Source organism: Pituophis catenifer, unplaced genomic scaffold (assembly GCF_029215685.1).
Source record: "Pituophis catenifer annectens isolate HBS135680 unplaced genomic scaffold, rPitCat1.0.hap2 SCAF_2, whole genome shotgun sequence".
NCBI lineage: Eukaryota > Metazoa > Chordata > Lepidosauria > Squamata > Colubridae > Pituophis > Pituophis catenifer.
The window spans coordinates 295,362,827-295,377,610 of NW_027256882.1; the positions used below are offsets into that span (position 1 = coordinate 295,362,827).

Consider the following 14,784-nt stretch of genomic DNA (forward strand, 5'->3'; position numbering starts at 1 on the left):
AGGTCATTAAATCGATCACGGACCCAAGGTGACCTGGTTTATGACCGGTGCAACTTACAACCTATAAGGCTGGGCTCATTCAGGGCTGAAAGTTGAAAGGACTGCCAGGAACAGATATGAGGAGGGGACCAGTGCTCAGCCAACTTCTGGCTTAACAAACTAAGTTGAGAAACATGCTTTCCAAAGGAGATCAGGGCCCATGGGAAGACGCTTTTGGGATCCAGAGGTTTTCATGAAGGCTTTTATTCAATGCTCCATCTATGTGGATAATAATGAGCATCTTTTTGGAGGACATTAGATCTCCCCCCACGGAGTGTTCAGCTCTCTGCATCTGCCCTACTCTAGGCATTCCTATTTCTGTTGGAAGACGACCAAGAGTGGAGATGTTCCAGATATCGTTGATTGTTGATGGTTGCTACCACCCTTCTCCAATAGCACCTGTGGCTCTGTGACCTTCTCGTGGAACCTTCTCCTCTCTCTGACATTAAATTGTTCTGTCTTTCTCCAGGGCCTGTTTCCACAATCTCCCTGCCAGGTCCTGTTTCCGCGACGTTCCTTCGTAGTCCTTCACGATGTAAGAATTCTCTTCGCGCTTCCTCGCTTTCCCCAAAGACCAGCTGGGAGGCAGGTGCCCAGAGGGTCATTGGTTGCCCCCCTCCCCACTTTGGATGAGCTTTATAGCTCCCACTGCCTTAAAAAAGTTCAAAACATCCTTAAGGATCCATTTCATCCTGGGCCCCCCTTTTTTTTGAACTATTACCATCTGGGAGACGGTACAGGACAATAAAAACAAGGACAAATAGACTAAAAAACTGCTTCAATCCCAGAGCAGTAACTGTATTGATTCTACTGTAGAGTGCAATATTAATGCAATATCAGGGGTTTTCAATTCAATTGCATACAATATGAAGGAGGTGTGTTTTTGTTTTATTTTTATGGGGTTTTTTAAACTGTATAATATACAGTGAGGATGGCACTTAATTTCATTCTATGAGATGCCGTGACAATAAAGAAAACTATTACGCTATTAACTATTATTGCTTGGTCTCGGAGATCCTCCTGATGACCTTGGAGAGGAGTTGACTACTAATAAGATCCGGATTGATCCGATGGCCACACTGCCGAAAGATTTCTTCCATTGAGTCAGCTGCAGCCTGAGCCACCGAGGCTTCACAATCGCCTTGCAGATCCCGGAGACCTGAAACGAATCCAGAAAACAAAGGATTTCCGGGATCAACCGTGAGAACCAACCCTGATCAGCGAAAGAGCTTCTGGAGAAAAACTCCTTGCTTCAAGCGAGGGAACTTTGAAACTCACCAAGGAAAACTTCTTCGATTTGTTTTGAAGTCACCACATCCGGTTGCATGTATTGCGCGCAGCAGCCTAGGCGCATAAAAAGAAAACGTTGGTGGGCTTAGCAGAGACGGCTAAATCGACTGATTCAAGAAAAAAACACGCAATTCATTGGTTTCCACTTGGAAGAGTCGCTTTGGGACTTTACGGGATGGTTCCAGGGATTGGGTCTGTCTAATAATAAGAAGGACGAGGGGTAGCCGTTCTTCGTATGTTTTTCTCTCCAGGCCTCACTGGAGGCTTTAAAGAAGAGATTGGACAGCCACTGGTCTGAAATGGAAGAGGGTCTCCTGCTTTAGCAGGGGGTTGGACTAGAAGACCTCTAGGGTCCCTTCCAACTGTATTATTTTATGTTCTAGGACTGTGCAAACAACCATCATCTTGGGAAAAAACCTAAGCAGCCTTGAATCCAGTTAATGCTAGAATGGGAGGCCAGCTGGAAATATTTCCAGAGAAAAAAACACTGCTGTAGGGTTGCCTATACAAGAGAGAGGGATACAGGCCAGGTAGTCCTCGACTTAAAACAGTTCATTGAGTGACCATTCAAAGTTACAATGACACTGAAAAAAGTGACTTAGGACTGCTTTTCACACTTGGAAGCATTGCCACATCAAGATCAAAATCTGGATGCTTGGCAAACCGACTCGTATTTATGACGCTTACAGTGTCTTAGGGGTCAAAGATCACTTTTTGCAATCTTCGGATAAGCAAAATCCAGGAGGAAGCCAGATTCACTTAACAACCATGTGACTAACTTAACAACGGCAGCCATACCCTTAAGAAAGAGGGCAGGAACTGCCTGAAAAACTGTTGCGCAATCGTAGCAGTTCCGGAGAAGCCACACGGTATATGAGCAGCTTCCAGTCTGATTAAGCAACATGGCTTAATTCTGCATAGATTCTTTTGGTGATAAGGCCGCCCGCCTGTCTTGGGTTTTCCTGCCCTCCTTCCAGAGTTGGCATTGGTGATTACCAATTAAGAGGGCAGCTGCCTCGCGATGGGAAGAGTTCCGGCTCCTCAGGAATCCCAGCATCTGATCCAACATTGCAGGAAGGTTTTGCTTGCATTTATTCATCTGGGGAACACAAGGCAACAAACAAGCCACTCAACTAGAGAGCTTCCTTTTTTTTCTTTCTTTCTTTTTTACCAAGGGGCCGCTTTCTTGGTTAGGTTTCTAGTCCTCATGTCCTCAACAACTTACTATGACATCATTATACTATGCTATACTTTACTATACTAATTGATATTTATGTTATTAGTGACAGTTTTATCCAAATTAAAAGCATAAAGGAAAATAAAGAAAAATAGCAGATAGTGAAAAATAGAAAATAGAAAAAGAAAAGGGAAAGAAAAATGATAAGGAAATGGCTTTTGAACTTATAAATGCATTTATATTTTGCCCCCCTCTACGTCCTAATTTCCTTTTCCCACAAACTGCCATTTCTAATCCTCAAACCCACAAACCAGCAAGGTTTCTAGTCCTCATGGTTGCAGGGAACCTCTGCTGTTCCTGAGAGAGCAAAAACACAAGAAGAATCCCTCTAGTCAGTTGAGTCTAGTGGTTAACGCATCAGGCAACAAACCAGGAACCGGTGAGTTCTAGTCCCGCCTTCATCATGATAGTGAGCTGGGGGACTTTGAGAGTTCTAGTCCCGCCTTTGGCATGAAAGCTGGATGGGTGATTTTGGCTAATTACCAGGAGACGGTGAGTTCTAGTCCCCCCTTGGGCAAGCAAGCGGACTGGGTGACTTTGGGCCAATGACCAGGGAATGGTGAGTTTTGGTCCTGCCTTAGGCATGAAAGCCAGCTGGGTGACTTTGGGAGTTCTAGTCCCTCCTTAGTCATGATGGCCACTGGGTGACTTTGGTGCAGTCCCTCTCTCTCAGGGCAACCCACCTCACAGGGTTGTTGTGAAGAAAAGAAGAAGTATTAGGGATGTCCACTGTCTTGAATTATTTACAAAAATAAGAAAGGCAGGACAAAATAAAGAAATAAACAATTAGTATACTCTAATCTGGAAGAAAACTGGCCAGCTTGGCTCCTACTTACAACCACGAAGCAGATGTTGGAGTACATGCTATGGAGATTGGTATACATTTCATAGTCAAACAAGTCGCTGGGAACGTCCCCCCAGTTCATAAAGGACACGCAGGAGTCGAGGGTCTTCCTGGAGACCTGGCCGAGGGAGGAAAGAGGGAGATGCTGTCACCTACTTGGGTCATGAAACAAGTCTTCAAGGAAACAACCAAGTTCAGGGAGCACCAAGGACCCCATAACTTCAGGATTGTCCAGAATCACTTTGGATTCTCCAGAGTGTCCACATGGTACAACCACGTTGCTCTGAGTGAAGATGGGGGTACGGGGTGGTCTCACTGAGAAGGTAGCATGATCAGAGCAGGAGCTCAGGTTATGCAGCCCTTCAACTCACCTCTTTCGTCCAACCATTTGACAGCTGTATGAGTAGGGGAACAAAGCTGTTCAGGATGTTTTCAGCCATATTACTATTCTGTATCTCCTTCAGTCCTTTCAGGAGCATGCCAAAAATGGTGATGGAGGTATTCCTCAGTTCGATGTCGTCCTACGAAGGAAGAGAGACAGGTTAGTCCCTCCAATAGCAGAATAGCCATGCAGAAGCTTCTTGAAGGAGAACACACAAGTTCAGAGCACACCTATTCCCAGTTCAGTGTCCATGGAGATGGTCAATCATCCAGTTCATGGTTGCCCCAAAGATGGGGACCCCAACTCCAGTATGCTGGCTGGAGAGTTCTGGGAGTTGAAGCCCTCCCCTCTTAAAGTTGCCAAGGTTGAGAAATCCTGATCTAGACCAGAGTTGTTCAATCTTAGCAGCTCCTCCTAGAGTTCTCAGGCCAGCAGTGGTGAAGTCCACACATCTTAAAGTGTCTGAGATCAAGCAACACCAATCTAGATGACCAATCTAGGGCATTTTGCTAGATAGGCTGTGTGGTGTTGTAGATTTTCTAGGCGGACACCTGGTTTGGTGAAGCTGAAGAGAGGGCCAACCTTCCTTCTCTTCCACCTCCTCTGGCACTTCTCCAGCTCTCTAGAAGGGCTCAAAGATCATCTGCAAGCTTACCCACTATTTCAGATCAGCACAACACAGTTGTTGCTGAACTTTCTAAGCATTTTCAATAAAATTAGAATTCTGCAGATGGTACCCAGGCCTTCTTTATGGGAGAAAGAGAGAGATAGAGAGAGGGAGAGGGAAAGGGAAAGGGAGGGAGGGAGGGAAGGAGAGAGGAAGGATGGAGGGAGAGAGAAAGAGAGAGGGAGAAGAGAGAGGGGGGAGAGAGGGAGGGAGGAGGAGAGAGAGAGAAAGAGAGAGAGGGAGGGAGGGAGGGAGGGAGAGAGAGAGAGGTGGAAAACCAGTTTTTTATGATTTGGTTGACTTACATCATGAAAATATTTTAGAAGGAGCGGAATGAGGTTGACTGCCTTCCATGCATGGGTTTCTATCTCGAGGTGTCTGAGGAGGAAACGCAGGGTCCTTATAGCTTCCTTCGCCACGGTCTTCTTTTCGTGACAAGCGCAGTTCAGCACTGGCATCAACAGTGGCTCCAAGATGTTCTTCTGGAGGAAGCAGGGAAAGAAACGAGCAATTAAACACGGTCACTGGAGTTCTCTGAGTCTCGCAGCGATCATGACAAACACAAGAGAAGCCCACAGAGCATAGAAGAAGAGGGTTGAAAAGGAACCTGGAGGTCTTCTAGTCCAACCCCTAGAGACCCTAGACTATGCTGGACAAATGGCTGTCTGGTCTCTTCTTGAAAACCTCCAGTGATGGAGCACCCATAACTTCTGGAGGCAAGTCGTTTCACTGGTTAATTGTTCTCAGGAAATTTCTCCTTAGTTCCAGGTTGTTTCTCTCCTTCATTAGTTCCCATCCGCTGCTTCTTGTTCTGCTTTCAGGGGCTTTGGAGAATAGGTTGACCCCCACTTCTTTGGGGCAGCCCTTCAAATACTGGAAGACTGCTCTCAGGTCTCCCCTGGTCCTTAACAGAATCCCAGAGATGGAAGGGACCTCGGAGGTCTTCTAGTCCAACCCCCTGCTCAAGCCAGAACCCGTAGACCATTTCAGGCAAATGGTTATCCAAACTCTTCTTGAAAAGCTCCAGTGTTGGAGCACCCACAACTTCTGGAGTCAAGTCCTTTCACTGGTTAATTGTTCTCGGTGTCAGGAAATTTATCCTAAGTTCTAGGTTGCTTCTCTCCTTGATTAGTTTCCATCCGTTGCTTCTTGTTTTGCTTTCAGATGTCCTCCAAGAGGACCTGGCCTCTACTTGCTCCTTCAGATCTTCCAGGGGTGCAGCCATCTTTGTAGAAGAGACACCACTCTAGCTGTCCTCTTTCTGCTGGTTGCCTTCTTCTTCTCCTTCTTCTATCCTTCCCAGCCTTGTAGACTTCCCAGAGAGTGAGGTCACACCTGCTACTACCTTGGAAGCCACTCCCTTCCTGCCCCCCGTCTCTTACCTCAAACGGGTGTTGGATGAGGTTCCCCAGTCCTCTAACGCTGAAGATCTGTATCAGCGGATATGGCTGGCTCATCCATTCCATCAGCACCTGGAGGATGTCTTGGATGACAAAGAATTGGCAAATTTCTGGATGGTACAGCAGCTGAGGAAGAAGAGTGGAGATACGGAGCATTAGCCAAGCAAAGGAAGGGAACTTCCCTGAGAGCCTCTACTAAAGATGCCACTTTCAGCCATTACGGGGAGAGAAAAAGGAAATAAATCCTGGTTTGGTGACTGCTGGTTTGGTGACCGCTGGTCACCAAATCCTGGTTTGGTGACCGCTGAAAGTCACAATGGCACTGACAAAAGGGATACGTCCATTTTTCAGAATTATGACCATTGTAGCATCATCATGGTCATGTGATCAAAATTTGGGTACTTGCTGGTCCATATTTATGACGGTCGCAGTGTTTCAAGGTTACGTAATCCCTTTTGTGACCGTCTGATAGGTAGTGTAAATGATAGTTGCAAGAATACAAACAATAATGCAAAAAGTAAAAGGAATTTGGGGTCATTGAGTCTTCCTTCTTCCCTTTCTCCCATCCTCCCTCCCTCAATCTGCTTCTTTCCTTCCTTCCTTCCTTCCTTCCTTCCTTCCTTCCTTCCTTCCTTCCTTCCTTCCTTCCTCCCTCCCTCCCTCCCTCCCTCCCTCCCTCCCACAACTTCTGGAGGGAAGCCATTCCACTGATTAACAGAATCCCAGAAGACATTGGAGGTCTTCTAGCCCAACCTCCTGGTGAAGCAGGAGACCCTCTACCATGTCAGACAAATGGCTGTCTAGTTTCTTCTTCAAGACCTCCAGTGATGGAGAACCCACAACTTCTAGTTTCCAACCATAAAGTTCTGTTGAACCCTGGGCAACTTTCCTTGAGCTCCAGAAGGTTGGGGTGCACCTCAAGGTCTCCTCACCTCCGAAAAGAATACCATCCCAATGGTTTTATGTCGTAAATCGGGGTGGCGCAGGTAGGTGTTGGCCTGTCGGAACATGACCTTCAGCTCATGTTTCGAGTAGGTGAACAAGTTCCTAAGAGAATAAATATGGAGAGATCAGACAAGATCTGCTGGTTAGGGAGAAGAAAATCACCAAGCTAGAGAAATCATGATCTGAATTATCGATAAATGAATTACTCAATGAATTATTCCATTTAGAGAATTTCTCCCTCTCCCTCTCTCCCTCTCCCCTTCCTCTCCCTTTCTTTCTCTCTCTCCTTCTCTGACTCCCCCTCTCTCCCTTTCCCCTCTCCTCTCTCCCCTCCCTCTCTCTTTCTCCCTCTCCCCTCCCCTCCCTCTCCTCCCCTCTAATCTTTCCTCTCTCTCACTTTTGCCTTCTGTGTCCCTCTCCCTCTTTCTCTCCCTCTCCTCTCTCCCGTCTCTCTCCCCTTCCCTCTCTCTCCCCTTCCCGCTATCTCTCTGCCTCTTCTTCTTCCTCTTCCTCTCCCTCTGCCTCCCCTCCCCTCCCTCTCTCACCCATTTCCCCTCGTAGCCAAGCTCTTTTGACTTTTAATTTCTTACCGGACCAGGTGGAAAATGCCTTCAAACACACTATCAGGACTCATCAACATCTCCCAACATTGAAGCATATCTAAATCACTGAACTCCTCCTGATAGCCAGTGCACAAGATGAGGTGTTTGACAGCTTCGACTGTGTTGCTAAATGAAACAAAGGAAGAAGAGTTGGTGCCAGTCATTCAGCTGATCCCCCTGCACTTACGACCGTTACAGTATCCCTATGGTCATGGGATCAGAAGTCAGACTCTCGGCAACTGACCCGTATTTATGACGGTCGCAGTGTCTCAGAGTCACGCGATCCCCTTTTGGGACCTTCTGACAAGCAAAGTCAACCAGGAAGCCAGATTCACCTAACAACCATGGGACTTAACCAGTGCAATGGTTCACTTAACCACTCTGGCAACAGGGGCAACCACTGGGACAAAGTTCACTTAACGACTGTTTCACTCAGCAACAGAGTGAAGTGGGGCCCCGTTGTGGTCGTAAGTTGACCTGGGGGAAACCTGTAGGCATCTCCTGAGCTTTGCAGAAATGGAGAAAGGATCCAGATTGGGCCTAGGAGATTCCTTACCCCAGATGGTTGGTCTGTTCTGACCCGCTCTTGCCTGCTCCCAACAGGAAATAGATCTGCGTCACGAGCGCCAGGAGCAGGCTGGAGAACTTATTCTGGACAGTGCCTGCTGCCTCAGGAAGCGAGAGGAGGAAGGAGAGCGCATTGGTGGCCTAGAAACAGGAGGAGAGGAGAGTCAGCTCGGGCTCATCAGGTTACTTAGATTCATCATCATCTATTTCTTCTTTTAACGACCCCCTAATCCCTTGCGGGGTGGAGTCTGGGCAACTGAATGGAGCTGAGGCTTTACTGGCTGGATGCCCTTCTTGTCGCCAGTGTGGAGTTTTGTTCGGCAGATACATCCTCATTGTGCCCAGAGAAAGAAAAAAATCCTCATGTCCATGAAACCTGAGCCAGGAATGTCCATGTCTGAGACACAGAGCAAAATTTTGCTAGAAGTGGGACTTCTGAAACTCCCATTCTACACCCCCTCCAGACTTTGAGAGGCCAGTGGGGTGTAGATACAGGACAAAAGGGAGACAACGAGTAGCACAAGTGAGACAGAACTGGGGACAAAGAGATCGGTAACCTCACGTTTCTCTGTTTGTCTTCATTCCTAAGTGGGCTCTTGACTCTCCACCTCTTAGGGGTCCTTGGAGGGGCCCTGGGTGCTGTCTGAGCGTCTGTTTTTTGGTTGCAGATGTTTCATGACCCAGCTAGGTAACATCATCAGTGCTGGAAGAGTTAGGCTTAGAGGTAGGGTTAGACTGGTTGGGTCGTGAAACATCTGCAAGAAAACCACCAAGCTCAGTAAGCACCAAGGACCCCACAGTTCAAACCTGGACTACAAATCTATTGGTCTTAATTAATCAAATTTCTACACCGGCCATCTGAGCAATCTGACATTGGGCAGTTTAGAACAATGTAATAAAACAATATAATACATAATAAAAATACAGATTAAAAATATTTAAAATAAGATATGACACAAAGAACTCCATTGGGTGTTTGCCTTTGTTGGTTCCTATCATGTATTTTCTTAAATCAAACTCTTTTTTAGTTATTTCTGTAAGAAATAACTCAAGAAATGAATAAAGGAATCAAAATCAATGAATGGATACATGAATGAATGGATTAATGAATAGATGAACCGATGGATGGATGGGTGGATAGATGATAGAGTTGGATGGATGGATGGATGGATGGGTGGATGAATGGGTGGATGAATGGATGGATGGATATCAAAGCTGTTCAGGCAAGGAAGCCCACAGATGCCTCTACATTCAATGGGGCATTTTGGGGGGGGGCTTACGTCAAATTTTGCTTCAATTTCAGTCCCCACCAGTTTGCCCTCTGCCTCCCTCCAGCCAGGGCATGCCTGCTCCTGATGAGGAGACCCCCGAGGGTGACTCTTCTGCTCAGCCCCTTCCCCCTTCCCTCAGGCGTGGCCCACCTGTAGATCTAAGGAAAGGAGAGCTGCCGGTTGAGGGCTTACCGCAATGGGCATGATAGATTGGCTGTTTCTCCTCCCAAAAGCTTCGGTGGTGGGGTCTTCGTTCTGAAGCCTTTTGAGGAGGGGCTTCATGATCTTCATGTTAGCATAGGGGTCTGTAGCCAGCGCCCTCCATAACTCCCTGGCAGTTCTGTGCAGGTGGAAAAATAGTTTGGGAGAAAAATCAGATTCTTTCCCCATTTTCGAAGAGACGGCCAGTCCAGATAGATTAACCCCCACAACAGAAGAAAGGATTAGAGAACCGATGGGCAAATGAACTGCTTTAATGCAAGGAAAAAAAAAATATCTACAGATAGTTCTCGACTTGCAACCGTTTGTCTAGTAGCCATTCAAAGGAGGGCCTCTGTGCCACCGGAAGTGCCAGGAACCCAGAACTGATCAAGGGAGGGAATGTTACTAGGAGCAGTGTTGTTATGTATGTAGTTTTGGCGGGAGATTTAAACAACAATGGGTCACTTGTAATGGGTCAGCTGCCCGGCTGGCTGGGTATATAAGGAGGGCTGTTTGCCTGTAACCTTCACTGAAGTCTCACTCTACATTAAAGACCTGTTGTCAGTACCTTGCTTCTGCCTCCTCAATCGCCCAACCCAACATTGGCGATGAAGGTGGGATTGAGGCACTGAGAAGCAAGCTGAAAAAGAGCTACCTACAGCGGATTCAGCCAGGCTGACGAGCCGTACACAACAGGACTACGATATCTGCATTCGTACCACCAAAGCCTTTCGACCCAGCCAGAGAGAAGTGGGGGTTGTACATGATCCGGTTCGAGTGCACCCTGGAAGCCAGCGACATGCAGGGTCTCCCCGGAAACAGAAAGAGGGTCCTGTTCCTGAGCCACTGTGGGCCAGGGGTCTTTGACATGGCGGAGTCACTCTCGGAACCGACACTGGTCCAGACCATCTCGTGGGAAGTGCTACAAGCTACGCTCAAGGCACGCTAGGCCCCGGTCCCATCGAAGTTTGTGCAGTGCTACAAGCTCCGGCAATGAGTACAGCGTGAAGGAGAGCCGATCAGCGCATACATGGCCACCCTGCATAAGGCTGAGATGCACTGCAAATACTGGGATCTCGATGACGCGCTCCTAGAGCAACTAATCTGTGGAGTGCGAGACATACGCTTACAGAGAAGGTTGTTTGCAAGACAAAATCTGACTCTACCCATCGCTCTCGACAAGGCCAGGGCACATGAGTCATCGACCAAGGCTGCGGAGATGCTGCAATGACCAGCTAACCCAAAGGAAACCCCGAGGTCAGCGCTAGTCCACCGAGAATCCACCCAGACCAGCAGTGAGGAAGAGTCAGAGGAGGACATCTTCCAAACAGAGAGGCAGGCACAGGAGCAGAAGGAGCAACGAGGAAGCTGCTTGAGCTGTGGCGGAGCACACCAGAGGCAAACCTGTAAGTTCAAGGATGCCATCTGCTGGCGTTGCGAGAAAAAGGGGCATCTGGTGAGAGTCTGCAGGGCAAGCCTACCAGTCAACCACAAGCCCGGAACAACTTCAACCAATCCGGCGCGGCACAAGCGGGCCAGTAAAGATGGCTAGAGTTGCCAGGTGTCCACTATTTGAGCGGACAGTCCACTTTTTTCACATTATGTTCACTATTTTTTTCACAAAATAGTGGACATTTTTTTTATTCAAAAGCTTTCTGATGAAATGGTATGTAATCTAAAGCTGTACAGTCTAAGAGAATAAGGATAGGAGAATCACGTTTTGTCTTTTTTTTTTCATAAGTTAGAATGAGACAAAGATCGAATATCCATTGAACTCAATTCTCTGAAAAAATTAATGATGAGATTAAAATAAAAATATATTATAAAATTATGTACAGTTCATATTTTTAAAATGTATTGTAGCTTGTGTCGACTGACCTAAAATGGCGTCGAATGATGAGAGTGACAGCGGCGAGATTTCAAATTCTTTAAAACGAAATAGAGGAGTGTGCAAATACACCAAAGACTGGGAAGCTACTTTTGCATGGATTACCAACAATGAAACCGACAGAACAAATACGACGGCCTACTGTAAATGGTGTCAGAAATCGTTCACAATTGAATATAATGGTATAAATGCTGTCACACAGCATGCAAGCACAAAAAATCATTTAGATAAGGAGAAAATAGCTTCCAGCAACAAGCAAATCAATTTGTTTTTCATTGTTAAAGACTCCTCTTTCAGTGAGAAAGTGACTGTAGCTGAAATGGCTGAAACTTACCATGGGATCAAACACCATATTTCTTTCCTGGCTCAAGATTGTGGTATTAAGTTAATGAAGCAAATTTTTGATGATTCAGAAATTGTAAAAAAGATGTCTTGTGGAAGAACCAAATCATCAGCTATTGTCAATGAGGTTTTGTATCCTTTATCTATTGAGTTGGTTCTCAATGATCTTAAAACTGGAATTCCATTTTCTCTCTCCACTGACGCATCAAACAAGGGAAATCGCAAAATGTATCCCATTGTTGCACAATATTTTACTTGTGAAGAAGGACTGTGTGTGAAAATTTTAGACTTTTATGAGGATTCTTTCGAAGATTCTACATCAATAAAAAATCAGCTGTGTCGAGTTCTTAGTGATAACGAATTGTAAATAAATAATGTTTCAGCTTACTCAGCAGATAATGCATCGGTCAATTATGGAGTGAACAAATCTGTTTACCAAAAATTATTGCTGGAAAATGACAATATTGTAGCTGCTCATTGCAATAATCACATTTTACACAACAGCGCAAAAAATGCATTAAAGTAGTTATCTTTTGATATCGAAAATGTAGTGCCGAAGGTTTTTGCCGAATTCTCAAATTTTGCAAAGAAACGAGAAGAGTTGAAATCATTTTTTGAGTTTTGCGAGTCAGAATTCCATGAAGTTTTGCGCCATGTTCCAACACATTGGTTAAGTTTGTTTAAAGCAGTCGAAAGACTTCTTTTAAACTGGATACCTCTAAAATCGTATTTTATTTCTCTTGGATCTGATGAGTGCCATAAGGTTATCTGGAACCTTATTTCGGATCAGGAAAATGAACTCGCAAAGGACGATGAACCAACAATTTCAGAATTGTATTTATATTTCACACACTTCTTCATGTCAATAATGCAAGACACCCTACTGAAGCTGGAAAGCAAAAAAATTCTTGCATGTGATCTTCACATTATCATCTGTAAGCTGCGTGATTCTTTGCAAAAAAAATACGATGAGCAGTTTTTTGGAATGAAAGTTTTATTTGCCTTACGTAAAAAACATTTGCCTGAGAATGCCGTGCAAAAGTTCAAGAAAGAAGCCATCAATGTGTATCAAAGAGCCATTGCGTACCTAGAAAAGTGGTATAATTTCACCGATTCAGTATATGAGACGCTAAGTTGTTTCAATCTAATTGATCGCAATAATCCTCCAACTTTAGAAGAAATGACGAACATCTGGTTATTATCACCATGGCAAGAAGAATTTCCACCCAACACTCTCTTCGATGAAATTTCTGCCTTAGAAGAAGTTTATGTTCATCTGCAGGGTGATTCATCCCTTGATAAGTGGACATACTTTTTCAAGAAAGAGCCAGCTCCGAGTTTATTGAAACTGTTCCAGTATTGTGCATCAATTCCGGTATCAAATGCAAACGTTGAACGAATTTTCAGCGTCATGGGAAATTTGTGGACTGACGAACGTAACCGACTGCTTGTACCATCAGTTTGAAGTGAACTTTGTATATCTTTTAATATTTCTCAACGTTGTACTGAAATTAAAGAATTATTCCTTAAACACAAAGAATTGATCAAAGCTGCGCAGTCAAATAAAAAATACACATGACAGCAAAGTAAAATGTAATTTAATATTTTACATATTATTATAATATATTTGATGTTTTGAATTTTAAGTAAAGTTTTGAAGTGATTATTTTAATACGTGTTAAAATGTTTGTAAGAAAATATATAATTTAATTGTAATTTTTTTTATTTTTTTACTACTTAACCCCCCCCGCTTGTCCGCTATTTTTTGGAAGCAGACCTGGCAACCCTAAAGATGGCGACCAGAGGAAACAACACAAATTTCAAAGCCACAAGACCTGTAGCACCTTGATCGGAAGGCCAGCGCGACCATCGAGAAAAAGGTCTACACAACAGTCGAGATTGAAGGCCAACCCTGCGAGATGGAGATTGACACTGGGTCATCCCTGTCCATAATGTCCTGGGCTACTCTGAAGGCCGCCCTTCCCAACATCAAGAAGAGCCGGCTCCAAATCCAACAAATTCGGCTGCGAGACTACCAGGGGAACAACATCCCTGTGGCAGGAGTTGGCATGTTCCAGGTCACCTATGGCAAGTACCAGAAGGAGCTACCCCTCACCGTGGTCAGCAAGACATTCCTGAGCCTCCTAGGGCTGGACTGGTTCAAGGCCCTAGGAATGGGATTCACCGGTGTCCACAGCCCCAGCGGCAGCACCCTGAAGGAGGACCTCATGAAGGAGTTCCAGGATGTCTTCGACGACCAGCTGGGCAAGTACGTGGGGACCCCTATCTCTTTTAACTTAGACCCTAACGTAGCTCCAATCAGACTGAAGGCTAGACGAGTGCCATTTGCACTCAAGCCCAAAATTGACTTGGAACTGGATAAGTTAATCAAGCAAGGGGTGTTAGTCCCAGTAGATCACACCAAGTGGGAGACCCCAATAGTGACCCCGGTCAAATCAGATGGGTCTGTGCGCATCTGCGCAGACTACAAATGCACATTAAACAAGGCTCTTCAGCAGAGCGCATATCCTGTCTCAGTTGTGCATCATTTACTCCATTCGCTGGGCCCTGGCAGGATCTTCATAAAACTTGATCTTGCGCAGGCATACCAGCAGCTACCGGTAGATGGCGCTGTAGATGACTATAGTCTGTGGAAGCACAGACTATAGTCACCCATAGAGGTGCATTCAAATGCACCAGACTGCAATTCGGAGTCAGCATAACCCCCGGACTTTTCCAAAGTACCATGAAGCACCTGTTGCAAGGGCTGCCGGGGGTCATGCCCTACTTTGATGATGTACTCATTAGCGCAACAGATGAGAAACAATTAGGGGACAGACTAAGGCGGGTGTTGGCCAAATTCAGGGAGGCTGGACTGCGTATAAAATGGACTAAGTGCATGATTGCAGTCCCCTCTGTGGAATTCTTGGTGTACCAGGTGGATGGATCAGGAATATACTCCACCGAGAGCAAAATAAGGGCCATCCAGAATGCGCCCACACCAAAAAACAAATCGGAGCTACAGGCTTTCTTGGGTCTCCTCAACTTTTATGCCATATTCCTGAGAGACAAGGCAACGGTCACTGAGCTGCTACACTGGCTACTGGCC

The 14,784-nt window shown here is 45.7% G+C and overlaps 1 protein-coding gene across 1 annotated transcript in view; it reads right to left on the reverse strand.

The window, feature by feature from the left end:
* Window positions 1–1,034: 1,034 nt before the first annotated feature.
* LOC139310429 (maestro heat-like repeat family member 5) overlaps window positions 1,035–14,784 on the reverse strand; it is a 33,324-nt gene continuing 19,574 nt past the window's right edge. The window contains exons 15-25 of the mRNA XM_070934584.1: window positions 9,437–9,584; window positions 7,963–8,114; window positions 7,395–7,532; window positions 6,792–6,906; window positions 5,842–5,985; window positions 4,765–4,941; window positions 3,782–3,931; window positions 3,403–3,528; window positions 2,326–2,428; window positions 1,318–1,383; window positions 1,035–1,198 (exon numbers count right to left, since the gene is read on the reverse strand). Coding sequence (XP_070790685.1) covers window positions 1,035–1,198; window positions 1,318–1,383; window positions 2,326–2,428; window positions 3,403–3,528; window positions 3,782–3,931; window positions 4,765–4,941; window positions 5,842–5,985; window positions 6,792–6,906; window positions 7,395–7,532; window positions 7,963–8,114; window positions 9,437–9,584 — 1,483 coding nt within the window. The remainder of the gene's footprint in view (window positions 1,199–1,317; window positions 1,384–2,325; window positions 2,429–3,402; window positions 3,529–3,781; window positions 3,932–4,764; window positions 4,942–5,841; window positions 5,986–6,791; window positions 6,907–7,394; window positions 7,533–7,962; window positions 8,115–9,436; window positions 9,585–14,784) is intronic.